This window comes from Nannobrachium achirus (assembly GCF_963921795.1).
Source record: "Nannobrachium achirus genome assembly, chromosome: 1".
NCBI classification, from domain to species: Eukaryota; Metazoa; Chordata; class Actinopteri; order Myctophiformes; family Myctophidae; genus Nannobrachium; species Nannobrachium achirus.
Window position 1 is genome coordinate 40,105,002 of NC_137810.1, and position 20,583 is coordinate 40,125,584.

Below are 20,583 nucleotides of genomic sequence, written 5' to 3' on the forward strand. Positions count from 1 at the left end.
TTCACCTTGGACCTGGATCAGGTCGGCCTCAAGCTTCTTCTTGGTACCCAAAAGGCTTGTGTTCTAAAAAAAGATTTGGTTTAGCAATGGAAGTATGCATGACTCGTGTGTTAAATGTGTTGAGACTTTTTCCATCGACTTACCTGGGAGTACAACAGGCCAGCGCGTTCACTAGCATCCACCAGTTCTTGTTCAGCCACTTTGCGGCCTCTCTCCGTCTGCTCCAGAGCCACTCTCACTGTGACTGCACCCCCACCCCAGTCAACACCTGCAATAGTCCAGGCGTTTCGGGCAGTATTTTGATGGAATCGTGCACTTTATGAAAGAAGCATGAAATTTGGCACACAGTTAGAACATGCCATATGGAACATTTTTGGCTATAGGGGCATCGCAGATTTGTCTTGGGAAACTTGTGGGAGCCAATTAAAGTTGGGCTCTCATAGACTTTACTATAGAATAAAATAATCCAAAAAATAAATATGCTTTAAGTAGCATGTGAGGGGTCAAACTAGGTGTTTTTCGGGATTCTGAATCCAATGCAAACATTTGTTTTGCAGGAAAAACATTCCGTGGGCTAAAGTTTTGTGATGAATCATCACTTTTCAAAGTTTTGTAGCGGCCGTTTCTCGGAAAGGAATGTTTTTCGTGCAAAACAAATGCTTGCATTGGATTCAGAATCGCGGAAAAACACCTAGTTTGACCCCTCACATGCTACTTAAAGCATATTTATTTGTTGTATTATTTTACTCTATAGTAAAGTCTATGAGAGCAACTTTGATTGGCTCCCACAAGTTTCCCAAGACAAATCTGCGATGCCCCTATAGCCAAAAATGTTCCATAGGCCCTATGGCATGTTCTAACTGTGTGCCAAATGTCATGCTTCTTTCATAAAGTGCACGATCTTTGCCTGAAACGCTCGGACTACAAACAGTCACAGGCGGAGAAAATATGTTATGGTTAAATGCAAACGCTAGGGAGCGGCAAATACCATCCCTTCATTCCCTTGGCTGGGACCCCATATAAGCACCTGGACCTGGGGATGGCACTTTCTTTCTTTCCTCACCACCACAATGAAGAAGACTTTCAGGCGCAAACTGATTGTTGACTGACAACAACAGACAGAAATCGCATCGGGCACAAAAGAAACCACCAGGTTCTCGAAGTCGATTCACAAATATAAAGAACATCCCCGTTTTTAGCCTACTTTATGGAGATACTCGACGCACGGAAGAGCGCACAGCTGTTTCTGAACCATGCAGTTCCACCATCACATCAGGTACCTAAAATAGAACAAACATGTAGCCTATCAGTTTCACTTGACAGCAATTAGTCTCTATAGGCTATATTGAAAAGTCCCATTTAATGTAGTGGGCCTAATCTCTAATGGCAAATTCCAATTGGTGGATAGTCTAATTATTAGACTAATTGGCTACACAATAAAATAAATACTCATTGTTAATTTATTCAGATTTAAACTCATTTGTAAGTAGGCCTAACTCAGAGTGCGCAAATGTTTCAATTGCGCACCCTCGGGGTTAAAATAACGGCTAATATGGCTAATAAAGTATTACAACATTTTTCTCCCCCTAAATGAAGAGAACGGAATGAGTGCAGCAGGGTGCCTGTGTGTGTGTGTGTGTGTGTGTGTGTGTGTGTGTGTGTGTGTGTGTGTGTGTGTGTGCGCGCGCGCGCGTCTCTGTGTGTGCCACAGCAGCTATAGGGAGCCAATCCGTGGCACCAGACTGTCTGTAAGAGGGACCATCATCAAGCATCTCTCCTCTGACCGCCGGAGCCTCCCCTGCCCTGACCACCAGTCGTGAATAGTGCGCAGCAGACACCGTGCGTCACCAGCCAGGGGAACCTCTCTCTCTCATTTCATGCACGGACACCTCCGGAGAGAGAAGCCGCCCGCGGGGAGAGTCTATACCTCCGTTGCGCTATGGAGAGCTCCGGTGCGAACGCTGGCTTAATGGCGTTTTATATCAACGACACTTTCCAGGGAAACGTTATGGATAACTCCTCTGACTTTGTGATGGAAACGCTCGGGGTAGCCGGTGGTGGAGAGCCCTCGTTCCTGGCTGCCAACGCTGTCAGGACTGCGCTCATGGCAGCTCCGCCGTCGGTGGCCACTCACCTGATGCCTGCCTTCTGGGATTCCCCGTTGAGTCACGGGATCAACGTGTTCGTGGGCCTGGTGCTGTGCTTCACCATGCTGGGCCTGGGGTGCACGGTGGACGTCAGCCAGCTCGGGGAGCAGATCAGGAGACCCATCGGGGTGCTGCTGGCGCTCGTGTGCCAGTTCGTCATCATGCCCTTGGTGGCCTTTCTGTTGGCCCTAACCTTCTCCCTGGATGATGTGGCGGCCATGGCCGTCCTACTGTGTGGATGTTGTCCAGGAGGGAACCTGTCGAATATCATGTCCTTGCTGGTGCACGGCGAGATGAATCTGAGGTAGGCAACGCGCAACAGCTCCAACTTTGAAAATACGTTGTTTTACTAGGCCTATAAATGGGCTTCACAAAACAAAATATATTCAACCATATAGGCCACAATATTTCTTAGTCACATAAAGTCCTCCTATTATTATTTAGGCTACTTCTATTATAACTGTTAACACAAGAGTCGTAGCCTTTAGTTTTTACGCATCACATTACGCAGAATACGCACGGTTCCAAAGTTGACCACAATTGCTTTTATTCTTCTTCTGTAAAACCAAATGTTATTAAACGTTGATTAAAGTGAATCACTTCAAGATATAATATCAAACGCTGTTTTATTTTATCATATATATTATATTATGATCATATTGGAGACTCCTCATCTGTCCCCTTGTCTCCCCATCAGCATCATCATGACCATATCGTCCACGCTGCTGGCTCTGGTGCTCATGCCGCTGTGTCTGTGGATCTACAGCCGGGCGTGGATCAACACGCCCGTGGTCAACCTGATGCCCTTCGGGGCCATCATCCTGACCCTGTGCAGCACCCTCATCCCGATAGGCTTGGGGGTCGCGCTGAGGTACCGCTACACACGGATAGCCGACATCGTTTTAAAGGTGAGTTTGACAGATAGATTGATTGACAAAACAAAAAATATGAGTCATAAAATAATTTGCAGTACCAGGTGCCATCTCCGTACAACCATTAGAGAATGTTACTCTTCTGTTGCAAGTTGGAACAGCATTTCTCTAATATATATATTTTTTAATTTATAAGAATGACAGAGAACTGGGATAAATGAGCTGATTGTCAAAAGCACAATAAATCCCAGGGGCATATTTGAGTTCCATGTCCTTTGAGCAACCTGCAGAAAGCGCTTGTGTCCGTTTTAAATTAAGGGGAGACTGGGAAAGAGAACTTGGATGCTTAGAATTATTGTGCGCAACGGCGCATTGCGTAATTCCCCAGGAGACTGACAGCAGGGCACAGTGACATCATAAGCACTTTGTCAAGTAAATAAGCGCTCCTCCCTCTCAACATGATAACAGATGCTCTCAGGAGGGAGGGGCACAGAGACACGTGCAGGCTCCTTGCCTGCGTGCGTGTAGGGCTGCTATACTATCGATTAGGCCTGGCTATATTATATAGGTCTATATTCTGAGTGATTATTCGGACAACCGATTTAGTTAATTAGTTTGATCAAAAGAACAACTTTTGTTTACAACAAGGGTTCAAATTTTAGATTGGAGAAAAGAAAAGTGTTAAAGTGATTTTTATTTGAGTGGGAGGAGGCATGATGACAGGTGGCTAATTATGTATTTTTAGACAATAAGCCAGTGATTTCTTTATTACTATTTACTGTAGGCCACTATAGCCCCCAATAAGTCACATCTGGCCTACAGTAAATAGTAATAAAGCAATTGTGGCTTATTGTGTCTAAAAAGACATAATTAGCCACCTGTCCGCATGCCATCCCACTCAAATAAAAATCACTAAAACTATATTAACATATTTTAACACTCAGCTGTTCTTTTCTCTAATTACAATCTAAAATATGAACCATTTAACCACTTAAACCCCATTGTGAGCTTGACAATGGTCTGTTTTCAACGAAAGCTTTCTCCACAATATAACAGAAAACTGAAAATACCCTATAGTATAAAGCCCTGAGGGACTCGGGTCAATCAATATTATGGGATTTAAGCTTGATTATTATGGGATTTAAGCTTGATTAAATCATTGCATTGGAAATGCAATGATTCAACTTTCATTTTCACAAACTTCCCTCCCCCTCCCTCCTCCATGCAGGTGTCCCTGTGGTCTCTCCTGGTCACCCTGGTGCTGCTGTTCATCCTGACCGGTGCTCTGCTGGGTCCAGACCTGCTGTCCACCATCCCCCCCTCCGTCTACGTGGTGGCCATCCTGATGCCGGCGTGCGGCTACGCGGCCGGCTACGGCCTGGCCGTGGCCTTCGACCTGCCTCCCAGCAGCCGCAGGGCCGTCTCCATGGAGACGGGCTGCCAGAACGTGCAGCTGTGCACGGCCATCCTGAAGCTGGCCTTCCCCCCGCAGCTGATGGGCGGGATGTACATGTTCCCGCTGCTCTACGCGCTGTTCCAGGCGGCCGAGGCCGGCATCTTCATCCTGGCTTACAGGATGTACAGGAAGGAGGTCCTGCACAAGCCCGACCTCCCACCTGTGGTGGGGGGGCCGGGCGAGGCCGGGGACATCTCCTATCAGAGGTTCGAGGACGACGACGGCGACTTTGAGTCGTCCTACGGAGCGGTGACGGTGAGCGACGCCAGCGCCATCACGCTGGATCCCTGTCCTCCGGGGTCCACTCCTGTTTAGTGTCCCTGGCTCTGGCTGGCTGTGTGACGTTGCTGTGTTGTTATCATATCACGTGACGATGAATCATCCTTCTGTTCATTGTCATAAACCAGAGACGGACCAGGGAGAAGAATTAAAAGCTGTGCTTCATACGTCATAATATGGAAGCCTATAGGGGACAAGGCAACATGAGAATGAAAATGTACAGTATAACAATGCCATCATTTAACACTCAATGTTGAGTAAATGTTCAAATGGAAATGCAATGATTCAACTTTCATTTTCACAAACTTCTATGATGACCATTTTAAAATGAAAACGGAAACACTGTTATTTTTTTCAAATACTGTACAGTGGGCAATAGATAAATGTTAATTCAAATCGAATATTTAAATCTTCCAATCTTAATAATGTAACCTGATCTTCTATTTGTGCAAGCAATACTTAAAGCTATACTGTGTAAGTTCAACTAGTGGTCAGTAGCGGTATTGCTTTTTTCGGACGTTTTTCGGCCGGAGTCGTCGCGGACCACCGCCGCGGACCACCGGAGCGGCGCCGCAAACCACCGCGACCGATAGTAATCCGTGGAGGGGTAGAACGCATGGTAGAACGTAATTTTCTGGCCAGGATTTGTGGATTAAGAGGTTAAAATCCTTCACCATGGTAAACACTGTAGCCAAGCGGAGGCGCTTCCTGGAGACCAGAGCAGATAAGCTGTGATTGGCCGGTAGTGTACCATGTGTGCATGATCGGCGATGTGATTGGGCAACGTATACACAATGTATACAGATGATGCAGATTACGTCATTTTGGCGCGAAATCCGGTCCACGGCCAGGATCATAGAAAACATATAAAGAGAAGGCTTCAGAAGTTGAAAATAACGGAGTGGGTGTTCTAAAACTTTAGCGATTTAACAGTTAGGACAATTTTAAGATTTGTTTTATAAAAAAAAGTTACATGGTACAACTTTAAGTCACAGTTAAAATTAATACATTTTCTAAACAATATGAAACTGAAAGCAGACTTTTCATGGTCAAAGACTTCAGGTTACATTGTTGATCTTACATTTAAATTTGGTTTAACGTTAAAATATTGTCTACTTTGCTACAGATTGAGTCTGAAAATGAAATGTCAAATGTGGTTTTCATTTTATTTTTTAATGAATTATTGCATTTGAATTTTTCCTTAAATAACAAAAATGATATTGTGGAATTAGATTATTTTTTATTATAAGTGTCTCAGTCCTCCATGCTCCCATTACATAGGTTACATAAGCTTTCAATGTTTCTAAAGAAACGCTGCAATTCAGACAGGTTCAAATATTATAATGAAATTTACTGTAAGCACTAGATCACTTTCCATCATGACGTCTATGGGAAAGTGGCATTTGTCAAAGAAGAAAAAGAAGAAGAAGAGAGAAAAAAACATTCACGGGCACTTGTCATTCATTGTCAACATGCTGTGCTCATCACAAGGACCCACGTCACCAAAGTTTACCCCATAGATGCCTTAATGGTCCACGTCACATTGATATAAACCAGTATGCGCACGCGGGTCGGCACAAAATGAACCCCACCGTTATAGGATGCAATGGATGGCACTCGTGTTTAAAAATGCATTCCATCAAACTTTCAGATGCCGTTTTTCTCCCAGTGTGGAGGAAGAATATTTAGGATTTTTACTGTAAATTCTCACTCTTGAAATATATAATCCTTAGTTTCTGTTGATTGTAAACAATAATAGCGATTCAAAACAGTTGTCCTTCAAACCCCACCTCCATTCACCGTCATCAGAACAGAGGGAGCGCTCCTCTTGATCACCCACCCGATCCACTGGATCACCAGAGCGTCTACTGCTCGCCCAGCTGCAATCCATGAAGCCTAATTTATGCTCCGTCCTGCGACGGTGTCGCGCGCAGACCTCCAAGCTCAGAAGGGTTGCATTGGTGACGCGATGTGAGTTTGTATATCAGCTACTCGTGACGCGGAATACCGTTGCGCAATGAAGTATATATGTCTCGATAAGGGCGCACCCATGGGAGCACCTCACTTGCACACAAGAGGAGGTTGAATAACCAGTGCTCCCCAAAACAACAGGTTTGGGGATCTGTTGGGAATTGATTACATGATACAGTCAGCTGTGCATTCAGTCTCAATGTTTGTAAACAAATAATTGGTCTATAGTCTTGTCGCGTTCCATGGGGGTCCCGACCCACAGGTTGAGAACCACTTAAAACACTGTGTGTGTGTGTGTGTGTGTGTGTGTGTGTGTGTGTGTGTGTGTGTGTGTGTGTGTGTGTGTGTGTGTGTACGCGCGCGCAACAGAAGGCGACTGTGTGCCACTGCGTTGCAATCGATTCGTCAGTCAAGTGTTGAACGCAGGACTTGGATCACGCTGTGCCTGTGCCAATCCATCAACCACTCTCAATGAACAGGACTCTACTAATGACAATTGTGTATAATAAAATCATATGTATATCGAGAAAATATATCGACCAAATAAAAGTTCTAAATGTATGGAAACCGTTTTGTGGCTATCTTGCAACACGCTGGTAGGCCTACTTTGAGCCTTTTACGCACAGGGAGAAGGAACACAACACTGTAAAAAGAATGTTAATTTAACTCCGAGGGCGTACACATGGAACCAAATGGACCGGATTTCGTTCCATTTGTAGCTTGTAGGCCTACACTACACCCTGGCTGGGAGTTAAATTAACACAGAGACAGGGTTTGGCTGCTCGAAAGCCGTCCCACGGCCCGCACCTGAGCACAATCAGGCCTGATGGCGACCGGACCAGGTGGTCTATTTAACCCGTTCCGCCAGGGAGAGCCGGGCTAGCTGAACTAAAAATGGCTTCGTACGGAGACGAGTCAATGGACGGCTACCTTTACTCATCGTACAACCCTTACAGGTCCTACCCCAAACACAAGGCCGCGGCCTGGAAGTACAAGAACTACGTTTCCCACTACGCGGACGCGGAGGCCTTCAACAACCAGCAGCGCGCCCAGCTCAAGTCCATTCTGTCTCAGATCAACCCCAAGCTCACCCCGAGGCTCAGGAAGGCCAACACCAAGGATGTGTCAGTGCAGGTCAGTGGTGGTGGCTGGGAAACAGAGGCGTCAATTGGGTATGGCAAGGTATGGCAGCTGCCATACCTTGGCTACGGGAGGAGGAGGGGGGGATAAAATTTACTTCTTAAAATAAATTCATCACGCCTGTTGCTAAGGTATGGCAACATGACTGGTGTCTTGCACGCACGCGAAGACACCAGTCATGTTGCCATACCTTGGCTTTTGCTGAACTGACGCCACTGCTGGGAGAAGTAGTGTAGGCTACTCGCGTGTTTTACTCAGATAAAAGTATCAATAGGCTACTGCAATGTAGAAATACTTTGTTACAAGTACTTTGTTACAAGTCCAGAATTAAAAAATGCACTAATACAAAGGTATAATTATTGGTATTAAAATGTACTTAAAAGTACCAAAAGTAAAAGTACTCATTGTGCACGATGTCCCATTTTCAAGTATTCTAATGAAAAATGGCAGATCTACAAACTTGTGGATCTGCTTTTTTCAAATTGCCAAAATGTATAGGCCTATAGGGTTGAAGTGGTTGGTGTATGTTTTGTAGGCTAGTAATCAAAATCTGCACAAATGCTTTAGTAGAGTACAATTACATTTACTTCTGAGTAGTGGCATAGCAGTAAAAGGACTGGAAATTGGAAAATCAAGAACAAATGCCTCAACATTGTACTTAAAAGAGTAGTTCACCCCCCTCTATGGTGTTGATTACTCGCACCATGGAGACTTGTGTTCAACAATATATATTTTTTTAATTTGTGCATTCCTAAGACAAAAATGTGATTATAGTAAATTTACCCCTGTTGATTCTCGACAGGGACCCAAATGCTTTTGGGTCCCCTTCCGGAATCATTGAGGGTACGTTTATTGTAATTAAATTATTGTCTTAGGCATGCAACAAACTATTACTGAACTCAAGTCTCCATGGCGTGAGTAATTGACAGAAAGTCATTTTGGGTGTGAACTACTCCTTAAGTACAGTGAATACATGATGTTACTCTACACCACTGGTGCAGGTGAACCCCAAGACCGAGGCGTCGGTCCAGTGCTCCATCGGCCCGCGGACCCTCTCGGCCCTGAAGCGTGACACGCTGCGTAAGCGGAGAAACGAGGGCCCCCAGACGCCCCCCAACAACAGCAGTGCCACGGTGGGCGGCGTGCACTACCCCCGCACCCTGGCTGTCTATTCCCCCATCGCCTACAGGTACTAGGGTTGTCTGGACACAGAACACCATGTATGGACATAAAGATCTGCCCAACGGGCACTCCAACATGGAACTCCATGTATGGGCATAAGGATCTGCCCAACGGGCACTCCATGTATGGGCATAAAGATCTGCCCAACGGGCACTCCAACATGGAACACCATACATGGGCATAAAGATCTGCCCAACGGGCACTCCAACATGGAACACCATATATGGGCATAAAGATCTGCCCAACGGGCACTCCAACATTACTTCTGAGACTTGTACATTCAATCCCTCAGATACTGTGCACAAACATTGCATAGGGCAGATATGACTAACTGTATAAAGACTGACATGGAATTGTGTACTTTTGCCTTCAAAGTGCATTCAATTGTATTAAAACATTACAAGCTCACAATGTGGAGCCATGACGCAAGCTTGTAGCTCTCTGCTATTTCCGCTACTATTGGAAAACCTAAACATTTCAAATTGTGACAATGTTATAATTGTGACCTACTTATAGAAGCGTCACCTCCTTCGTGACAGAAGACCACCAGCAGACGGGAGAAGCGGACCGTGAGGCGCAGACTGGAGACCTGCCTGACGACCCACCTGAAGCTTTAGTGAAGAGTGGAGACCAAGGGGTAAACGACAAGGAGGCGAAAACATCCAAATCTGCTGGGCAACGCAAGAAGCCCAAGGTTGAAGACGTCAAACCTGTCGTTGAGGCGGAGTTGATCACCAAGGGCCGCGTAAGATTTCAGGTGAGTTTCACTACAGACTGTGCAAATGGATGGGTCCATATGGTTCCATTTGTGATTTTAATGGACATTCTCTACCTTTTCAGGCCGCGACCCCCCCCCCCTCCTCCAATGAAAAAACATATTTTAACTGGGGACACCCACCCTGTGTAGGGGTTGAGGCAATCAATTTAGTTTGACTCTGTTCCACATTAATATTTTGGAAATGGCAAATCTACAAGCTCACAACACCTCGCAATGCGAGACATTGTGAGCTTGTAGATCAGTTATTTTGAAAGTGTTTTCCTCTTTTGTATATTTTTTTCCGCACAGGTTCAGAATCACTAACCGACTCAAGAGCTAAAGGAGATTGTGACTTGTGTTTTTACTTTTCATCCCTTAGTTTCTAGAACAGAAATACGGATATTATCACTGCAAAGACTGCAACCTGCGATGGGAGAGCGCCTATGTGTGGTGCGTCCATGGCACCAATAAGGTAAGCATTAAGATGAATGCCATTGTCCTAGAACTATCACTTTCTGTCGAGTGAGTCCAATGTTTGTCTTTCCAGGTGTATTTCAAGCAGTTCTGTAGAAAATGCCAAAAGGACTTCAATCCATACCGTGTCGAAGATATCACATGTCATGTAAGTAATGTTTTGTGCAATACAAAGTGACAAGTAGCATTTATAAAGGTCCAGTTCTTAACCTAGTACCTTCTCTCTTCTCCAGACCTGCAACAAGGCGCGTTGTTCCTGTGAGGTGACGCCGCGCCACGTGGACCCCAAACGGCCCCACAGACAGGATCTGTGCGGCAGGTGCAAGGGCAAACGGCTCTCCTGTGACAGTACCTTCAGCTTCAAGTACATAATTTGAATCTGAATCCATCGGACTTTGCCCATTCACACCTGCGTTGGTGCCGCTGTCCTTTTGCTCGGGGAGACCCTGCAATGCACACCAGGGCCCCTGGGATGAAGGCGGGGGACTTCATTACTTTACTTTTGCGTTTTGAAATTAAAAGTATGCACCACTTGTAAATGTGCAATAAAAGGACGACCTAGCACTCTACTTTGGATTTTGTTGGTGTGCTTAAAATGACGCTAGGATATGCATGGTGTTTTGTCAGCTTTATATAACAGTGAGGCTGCCTTAACTTAACATTTGGGCATTTGGAAGATGCTCTTTATCTAGACTAGATAGAGCAACTTGCAAAGTGCGAGTAAAGTAATCGTGAACCTTGGTCAACCAACAAGATTTTCTTATTTTCTTTGAATTGCAATGCTATGAAAATGTGATAAGCAGAAAATGCCAGACATCAAACCTGTGGGCTATTGCTTTAGCTCTACTTTCAAGTCTCGACTGCTTCATAGAGAATCCAACGTCTACATGAGCTTCAACATAAATGCCAAGATGAACCTTTAAAACGTGATGTTTGCTGGTAGGGCTATACTGGTGTCAATGACTGCAGTGGTGCACCACGGAATGGGCAAGATTAAGTCACAATGCAGTACTTGTTTATACTTGCAATACTTTGTCCTTTGTATAGTTTTCTAATCCCTGGCTGACAACACAATTCATGTCAAGTATCAACAGAATCCTTATCTAGGAGCTTATGCTGCTGGTGTACAGATTGATTAAAATTGTGGAAACTTCACACGACTTGAAGCAACTCTGACTTCAGAAGGTTCACATTTCTGCATTATAAATCCTTCTCGTAATATTTTTGATATTCATGATCTGTATGCCATAATGAAAAATTAAACAAGGTTTTGTATATTTCACTGCATATGCACTGTATCTAGATATGAACGTTTCACATTTTGAATAATGAAAATTAACTTTTTAAAGAAAATCTTAATTAAAAACCTTGTACTGGGTTGGTACACTAGCAGCTCCTAGAGGCTGTACTGCTCACAACCAAATCAGAAGTTCAAACTTTGAACATTCTTGGGAGTCTCGAGTGGAGAAAAAAAAGAATCCCAGCACCAGAGTAAAGGCAGTAGGGTCACCAAAAGCGGTGACACCACACAGCAAGTTGACACTTTGGCCTGAGGGTAGCTCTGGAGGAAAGGTTCCTCTTGGTTCTCAAACTATACGCAATGGGTAGGCTACAGACTGACTTCAGTCAATTTATACACTCACGAGTTGGCAATCCACTGGAGCAGTCAATGAATGGGGGTCCCTGAGCCAAAATAAAAAAATATAAAAAACATGGCTTTGGGCCATCTTTTGGTAGTCTGGGCTGGTGAAAATACTGCACATTCCAAGTGGTTTTTGAATAAATTGTTGGACAGACCGACCGTGGGACTTAAAACACTGAAGGATGGTATTAGGGTAAATATTGAACCCAGTGTTTAGAAACCCTAGTCCGCAGGTCCCCTGCTACAAAGAGTTGAAAACCAGTGACCCTTTAACAATATTAACATTGAAGACACAGGCTTACTGTAGGATCAGCTCTTTATTTATCCAGAGAGAAGGCTGGTATGTGAGTGAACGAGAAAAAAAAACAAAAGAAAAATGTATAATGCTCCTCTACATTAAAACAATATGTTCCAGGTAAATAATATATCCATTAAATAATTAAGAACAGCATTCAATTGTACCAGACAAGCAGAAAAAAAGCTCTCTGTGAGGAATGACTACAGTGATTAATACAATGTGCCATGACAAGATTCCACGACGCCTTTAGGTTATCCGTTCATAATCCTGCAGTTTGTTTTTGGCCAGCGAAGAAGCGCTTTTCACAAAGCATGGCGGAAGTCTCAATGGCAGCCATTTCAAACCCCCTGGTACGGTAGTTGTGTGTGTCAGGCAATGAGTACAGCTGTATGATGGGAGCAGCCAACATGGGACAAACATCAACCTCCATCTCCCCATCAGAAAGGCATCAAGGGCCTTCGATTGGAGAGCAGGGGCCAACAGAAAAAAATAAAATCACAGTGAGAGAAGGAATGCATATGACCGGGCTCGGTTTAGCCCGATTTAGATGCTTTGTCGCTCTGGAGGTTGTCACGTGGTGGAAATAACGGATCTATAAGCTCACAGCGCGTTCCGCCGCGTTGTGAGCTTGTAGATCGGCTATTTTTGGCGCACGACGACCGCCAGCGCGACAAAGTATAAAATCAAGCCAGGCTGCAGCAAACCAATAGGAGAAGAGACTTCAAATCACAGCCCCCCTCCCCATCACCATCATGTGACTGTTGGTGAAGTGTCCGATCCCACAAGACCTCCAAACTCCATTGCAAAACAGCAGCCGTCCAAAAACCAAGCCAGTCTTTTTGGGAAATGTCGAAGTTTCATGTGTGATTTGAGGATTACGATGGTGTTTAGTGACTCAAGTCTGGTCTCGTGTCGTCTCTTCTCACGTTAGCTTTCAAACCATCCTGTTACGGATTAACAGTGCATTACACAAAAAAGTACAAGGGAAAAAAATACTGGTTTTACACTATACATTTTTTTTCTCTCTCTAAAATATATACAGAGTAAAATAAGTTATTGATGTATTTCCATAATGGGTTTTGTAGCCAAGTCTGCACTCATGGGCAACTTCTATGCATTGTGTGTGTGAGCGCATAAGGGAGTGTCCGATATATAATCGCCACACGGTCGTAAAGTCTCTAAAGGCAGCTACTTATTTGGTTAACAAGAGTGAGTTTCATGAGATTCTGTCGAAGGCAACGCTCCTCTCAAAGCAGGTCGATAAACAGATATATATATTTCTCTTTTTACATTCCCCGGTGGAGGAAAACAGCTCCCCTGGGGTCACACAATTCCATGTTAAATACCCCCAACATTTACAACCTAGGATGTTAGCTCTAATAAAAAATACATTTCTCAAAAAAATATTCTTGCAGTGCTTATTCTCTTTCAAGCATGCTTTTGAAAACTCTGTTTTTTTTTTCCTATTAGTTTTTATTTTTTTTTATTTTTTATACTGTGTACGTGTTGGCTTATGAATATGATCACTCTCTTTCACACACACTCTCGCTCTCTCTTTCTCTCTCTCTCTAACACACACACACGCGCACGTTCCTTTCCGGATCGACCCGCATGCTTCACCCCCGTTCTTTCTCAGCCCGGGGCTAACAAGGCCGCCAGCCAGGAACCGGAGGCCCAGATAGGCCTTTTTTTCTCTAAATGGGACCAAAGAGAAAAGAACTAAAACCAAAAGAAAACATTAGTTTTTGCATCATCTTCATCAACATCCCACCATTCTGGGCCAGCCTCATTTACCAATCATACATGACTTATTGCAGCTGAATTTTACGAGTTGGCTTAGTCTGGAAAAAAAAAAGTTAGCTTTGAGTATTCATAGATGTCATTTATATATATATATATATATATATATATATATATACTGTATATATCACAGTTATGCCCACACATCCTTTAGCCCTTATAGGTGGAGTCTCTCTCGTCCTCCTGCAAAGCCCTCCTCCCCGCTTCCCCAACCTCGGTGAGGTCTGGGTGGGAGAAGGGAGGGGGTCTGTGATCGTCCTGTCTGGTGCGGTGTGGTCCAGGCTTGCCTTTACAGTCCAGTGCTGAAGGTGGTGATAGTGGTGGTGTTGGCGTTCTGGGTGGCCTGGGCCTGGCTCAGAGCCTGGCGGATCTGCAGGTTGAGCTCCATGAGGCGGCCGCTGGCCTGGGACAGGTCCCTGCTGGGGCCCACCACCGCCAGGCAGCCCGTCTGGCCCAGCGTCTGGTGACGGAAGTAAATGTGCAGCAGCGTCTGGACCGCATCGTCTGACTCGTTGCCGAAGATGTCGTTGGGCCACAAAGACCTGTTGGAGGAGGGGAGGGTGGTGCTTAGGGTTAGTGCACACCTTGATACAATTCTATAATAAACATCAAACGTTTTCAATTTCAAGGACCCCTAGTTTGGCATCGATTAGGGCCACGGACAGTCGGACACCCATAACTCTAATTTGTACGCTCTCAGAGTTATAGACTCGTAAGTGTCCATTTGGTTCCTAACTATCAACAATTTAGCTGGGAACCCCCTGGAGAATGTCTAGTTACAGAAGCAACAGTATGATCTGATACAATGTTTTATATTCTACTTTGAGCTGGTAGCCATGAAGATACATAACAAAACCACCAGGCATTCCACACCGTCCTTGGATCAATGACTCACAGTACATTTCTCAGAATTAAGAGACCAGACGTACATGACGTTTACAAAAGCATGCACGTCCAGACGATACAACGCCAGGTCCTGGACAGAAGATGATGTGAAGATGAGAAACATGAAGATTCTACACTTGACTTGTCTTGACATACCTGAAGATCTTGACCTGTGTGAGAGCGGAGCTGAAGTCTCTGGCCCTCAGGGCTTCAACCAGTGACTGGATGGCCGTTTCAGTGTTGGTCTGAGCCGAGTCAGATATGCACACGTCCTCCTGTTCATCACCGCCCGTCTCTGCTTCCTTCAGGCAGCCCTCCAGGATGGCCAGCTCTTCAGACATGTTAGTTACCTGAGAGTAGGGATGGGACAATAAGCCATATTATCATTTATCGTGATAAAGAAATTGGATGTACTCAACTAAAGTGAAAATACCTCAAAATAACAGTACAGTAATTGAGTAAATGTACTACCGGTAGTTACTTTCCACAGACCGACATGTCATTCACACTTAAATGTGATAGTTTTTTATTCATCAATTTGTATGTAGACAAATAAAAAAGAAAAGAAATTGACGCATCCACAAAGCTTTTAAAATGGTGTGGAAAAGTAGGCCTGATGAACTTGTCTGATGTGTTGTCTGTAGGTACTGTACTTTAACCCGATTTCTAATCCGTCGTACCACAGGTGTTGCTTGCTGAAAACAGACGATCTACAAACTCACAACCCGTCGTACGGCTAACTATAACTTCGAACCCACAAGCATGTGTGTTCGAAGTAAGTCCGCCTTATAAAGGAGGTCACTAAAGAAAACTGGTTAGTATCGACCAGTGATTAACTGGAATAAGTGACTCTATCGCTCTGTGTGAGAAATGATTCAATCTAATGCAGTGCTTTAATCTGATTAAAGATGCCCCAAAGAGCTATAAAAGCTGCAGTGCTAGACTGTGGCAGCATAGATCAGATGGTGGGCCGACCCAAGCCTACAGATTAGCGATGGTTAGATAGGGGGTCTGTCTGAGTGCTTGGTGGCCCAAAATAACAACAAGAGCAAAATACTATCGATAGCATCACCTTTATATACTAAGTGTCTATAATATATATACTAAGTGTCTATAATATATTATATTATTATTATATTATATACATTTTTGGAGCTGTGTGAAGCACAGGCTCCCTATACGTGGCCGTGTGGGTCTGTGTGTGTGTGTGTGTGTCTGTATGTAGCCTGAACTTCCTAAACTTCGGCACGCTACTAGTCCCACAGTTTTGCCACCACACACTCGCGCCATATGTCAAATCGACCGGCTTACTCGGGAATCGTGGGCTAGTAACTTGCTAAGAGAAAGGTTCAATAGTTTAATTGATATTAATTTATTAGTGAATTAATTTTCCCCATTGACTTATAATGGGAATCGCAAAAACTCACATTCAATTATTTGTCTCTCGCAAACCATAGGGGCTAGAGTTTCAAGACTTGGAGAGGAGGTTCATAATGATTTCAAGGATTAAATAAAAAATAATTGTGTCATTTGGCCGCATGGTGGCGCCATAACACCCCACTTTACGTTTTGGCCTGTAACTCTTGAACCGTAGGTCGGAAAATTATAGATGATAGATTTTCCGCCATCTTGAATTTTCTCCAAAACACACTTTTTGCTCCTTTTCCTACATATTTTCTTCAAATGTCACAAAAATCGGTACACATGATCCACACACACACACACACACACACACACACACACACACACACACACACACACACACACACACACACACACACACACACACACACACACACACACACACACACACACACACACACACACACACAGCTCCACTTCACACGGGTGTGATTTTTTTTAATAAAAGAAAATATTCTAAACTTGTCCAACTTGTAGTCAACCAGCCAAAGGATACTGTGCATTTTGTTTGTGCGCAATATTGATCCCAGCTGGATCTCTTGAACGGTTTTAGTCTTTACTAGGAGGCCAAATTAACTCAAATCAAGTTTGAGACAGGTGGTTTGACCATCAAGTTTGAGACAGGTGGTTTGACCAACAGATTCAATGGAGCTAAGAATCAGAAGTGCTTTTTTAACCCTTTAATCTGGAACACATCTATGTCACTAGATTATAACCACTTTAACCATTATTTTATACTTTGGCTATTTTGGCTATACTCATAGTGTGGCACAGAGTGCAGCGCTATAAGCTTGTAGATCTGTTTTTATTTTTTTGTTTTGTTTTAATCTTTAAAATAGGTTCAACACAGACAACATTAGCTGTGCTTATGGCCATTTCTATGGGGGCTTTAGCCTCACCTCTGCCTCTCTCTTGATGGTGTCCACCTTGCTGATGAGTTTACAGTAGGCCTGGAACAGCAGCAGCAGCTGAAAGTGCAACTTATAGAGCCTGCGACACAACTCCAGCTCCTTCACAATGAGAGAGAGAGAGAAAGAGAGAGAGAGAGAACACAGAGTCACAATCTGCATCAATCACAAGGAAAGTACGGTTATTTATCCTGGGTTAGAGATGAGAGTGAAGATGAAAGGGTTAAACCACATGAACCCTAGCATCCCTATTCTGGTCGCGTCATAATAGGCGAACCCAACCCCCCCACCCCCCACACACATTTATTCGCCTATTTTTCGGCGAGATTTGCTGTTGAGGGGAAATAAAAAGTATGAGAATACGTATAGAGCCCTGGGAGGACACCGGTCAATGAATCATACAGGGTTTAAAGGAGTAGTTCACCTCCCCAAAAGAGTACTTATTTTCTATTGTTTGCACACCTCATGAAGCCTTGAATTTGTGGAATTCCTGGGTCAATAATATGATGACTCACACTGCTCACAGTGTGAGCTTATAGATCTGCTATTTTTTGGCAAATGTTCCACCCCAGGATAATGGATGTTGGGGATATTTTGATTACCGCGATAATATCGTAAATTGCGATTTCTTTGGTCACAATAATCGTGATATGAAATTCAAGGCTTCAAGAATTCAAGGCTTCGTGTTGATTTTGACTGGACAATTTGATTTAGTTTTAGTCGTAGTCTTTTGAATAAAATGTCATTTAGTTTTAGTCAGGTTTTAGTTTTAATCTAGTTTTAGTCGAGTAAATATCATACGATTTTAGTCTGCAAAAAAGACTTGCAATGCCTGATTTTACACTAGCTTGTACAATAGCTTGTAGATAGCTTGTCTGACATTTTCAGAACGCAACACCTGAGTGCAACCTAACATAAAATAAGTCGTCTTTTACTGGATCTGTTCTCTACTAGTCCCTCCCTGACATTTTAGTCTAGTTTTTATCTGCTGATGAAATTGACAATATATTTCATCTTTGTATTAGACATCATAACGTAGTTTTTATCTTGTTTTTATTTACCGGTAGTTTTCGCCAGTGAAAAAAAGTTAATCGATGATTTTTTTTTCCGTCATAGCTTTAGTCAATGAAATCATCACTGCTACATGGGGTTGCAATTGATCAAACATAAGTCATTTCATCGGTGAAGTACTCCTCTAACCACTTACAAACCCCACTCTAACCCAAGCATCCGTACTGTGGGGGAAGCTTTAGCAGGAAGATAGCAGACCAACAAGCAAGCGTGTGAGCTTGTTGGTCTGCTATTTTCCTGCGAAAGCACAACAAAAGAAAACATAAAAGACACTGGTATAAAGCCCTGAGGGACTCCGGTCAACCATGTGTGGGGTTGAAGTGATTAAGTGGTTAAAGTGAACCCCAGGCACCGACTCAGGACTCAGTGGAGTGAGAGGTGAGGGACCGTCTCTAAAATCACCTCGCTGTCACGCTCCCACGGGCAGTGGTGTAAAGTACATTTACTCAAGTACTGTACTTAAGTACAATTACTTCTACTCCACTACATCTCAGAGGCAAATATTATAATCCACTACAATTTATTTTTCAAAGCTTTAGTCACTAGTTACTTTGTAGATTTTGATTTGATTTGAAATCTTGAAATGGGACATTCTGTATAACGGTACTTTTACTTTTGGTACTTTAAGTTCCATTTTGATGCCAATATACTTTTGTACTTTTACTCAGGTATGTTTTGAATTCCCAGACTTTTAATTTTTTAATTTTTTTAACAATTTTAACTACTATTTCTACATTGCAGAATTGATACTTTTACTTAAGTAAAGATAAAGAATGCGAGTACTTTTTCCACCTCTGCCCACAGGACCCCTGGGAAGCTGGATGAATAAACCAATCAGATAGATGGTTGAATGATTGGGTCATGATTCATGAATGGGTGTTAAAGGGCACTTTAGGATTATCATTATTACAATTCTTTTTAGCGATGCTGTGTGTCCAGAAGACCTCTTCTCCGCAGGCACTGGTTAAACTCCAGTCGGGCCAACGTTAAATGTGTAGTTTTGCCAGTGCCTACAGATTGAGCCTCTCTAGACGCAGACAGCATTTAGGAAGGAAGTGCTGTGACACGTCTTAGAACGCTATAGAATAGAATAGGATTCACCATAAAAATGGGTGGGGGGGGGTTGACTTACCCAGAGTGCAACAAACTCATGGATACATTTTTCATATCTATGTGCAATTTGAAGGTTGAACAGTGAGTTTAACCTACAGTAGTTTGGCTCAACTGTGCAATGTCTGTGGGATCAATGACAGCCTCTTTCACAGGTAGAGAAACAGACCTTCACCAAAGCAAAGTGTTTAAAGGTTCTCGTTAGTACTCGTTGGGGCCGATGCATACTCCACTTTTAGAGCCAAATCTATTTAGGTTCGGGGAATCACAAAATCTTAGCGGCACCGAATGGCCGAATTAATGATGGTAGCCGCCCCCACGAATCTCTGAATGACGTCATATTGTAGTTTAGACAGAGCCGAACCAAAATGAATTCGGCTCTAAAAGTGGAGTATGCATCGGCTCTAAAAGTTTGCTCGCTGTCAACATTTCTTTAACAAACTCTTTCACAAATGCATCTAAAATCCTAACAATGACATTGTAATTAGTAATTACAACCACAATAGTATACAACATCTTCTGAGATAGATATTTGTATTCATCTGCTGTGGCCTTTTGATATAATCTCATTTCTTTGCTAAAAGGGAATTAAGCGACTGAATACATTCATATCAATTATAATGACTACACTTTGAATACGTTTAAAGGTGGATTACTTTATTATTGAGAGGAACTGCTAAATGATCTCATAAGACATTCCAGAATTGAGTTAGGCAAAGCTCATCCACAAGTTTGTCCGACTAGGCAGGACGAATTGCTCAATTCAACCGATTCCCGAAAAAAGGGAGGGTAAATTGTAAAACAAAAGCAATATGAATGAATGTATTGAAGTATGGGAATGGAGCTCTACACATGCAAAATGAAACATGGTTTGAACATGGTGACAATATGGTTCTCTCCATCCATTCTCTCCTATTGATAACCCAGGACAACCTCTTAAAAAGGGGCCTAAAACCTTCTGGTCTGTAGTGTGTTTTTCCGTCCAGGTATTAAACTACATAATGGGTGAAAGGCTGACTACTGTTGGCACTGTTAGTAGTACACCATGATGTAAGCAGACATTTATAAATGGGCGTGTTAGATTTTGGCATGCCAATGTACAACTGCAAGCACTGAAAATTGCTGTTGAGTGACTGCTTGCACACTGACACACCTAACTCTAATACACT

At 43.4% G+C, this 20,583-nt stretch overlaps 3 protein-coding genes across 8 annotated transcripts in view; 2 read left to right on the top strand and 1 right to left on the bottom strand.

Annotated features, from left to right (window-relative positions):
• Nucleotides 1-2,098: 2,098 nt before the first annotated feature.
• slc10a4 (solute carrier family 10 member 4) lies at nt 2,099-4,790 on the top strand (the record flags this gene model as incomplete). Its single annotated transcript, XM_080737044.1, has 3 exons — nt 2,099-2,451; nt 2,845-3,055; nt 4,248-4,790. Exons 1-3 carry the CDS (start codon nt 2,105-2,107, stop codon nt 4,788-4,790), a joined length of 1,101 nt encoding a protein of 366 aa, XP_080593170.1. The 5' UTR covers nt 2,099-2,104.
• A 2,829-nt stretch (nt 4,791-7,619) lies between these two features.
• On the top strand, nt 7,620-10,655 carry zar1 (zygote arrest 1; the record flags this gene model as incomplete). Its single annotated transcript, XM_080729101.1, has 6 exons — nt 7,620-7,859; nt 8,867-9,054; nt 9,564-9,804; nt 10,184-10,276; nt 10,352-10,426; nt 10,512-10,655. 6 exons carry the CDS (start codon nt 7,620-7,622, stop codon nt 10,653-10,655), a joined length of 981 nt encoding a protein of 326 aa, XP_080585227.1.
• A 1,569-nt stretch (nt 10,656-12,224) lies between these two features.
• The window catches only part of fryl (furry homolog, like), a 135,941-nt gene continuing 127,582 nt past the window's right edge, over nt 12,225-20,583 (bottom strand). For all 6 annotated transcript variants that reach the window (XM_080734613.1, XM_080734615.1, XM_080734614.1 and 3 more), the window contains 3 exons: nt 17,225-17,335; nt 15,060-15,253; nt 12,225-14,560 (listed from right to left, as the gene is read on the bottom strand). In XM_080734613.1, the coding sequence (XP_080590739.1) occupies nt 14,308-14,560; nt 15,060-15,253; nt 17,225-17,335 (558 nt within the window). In that variant the 3' untranslated portion in view covers nt 12,225-14,307. The remainder of the gene's footprint in view (nt 14,561-15,059; nt 15,254-17,224; nt 17,336-20,583) is intronic.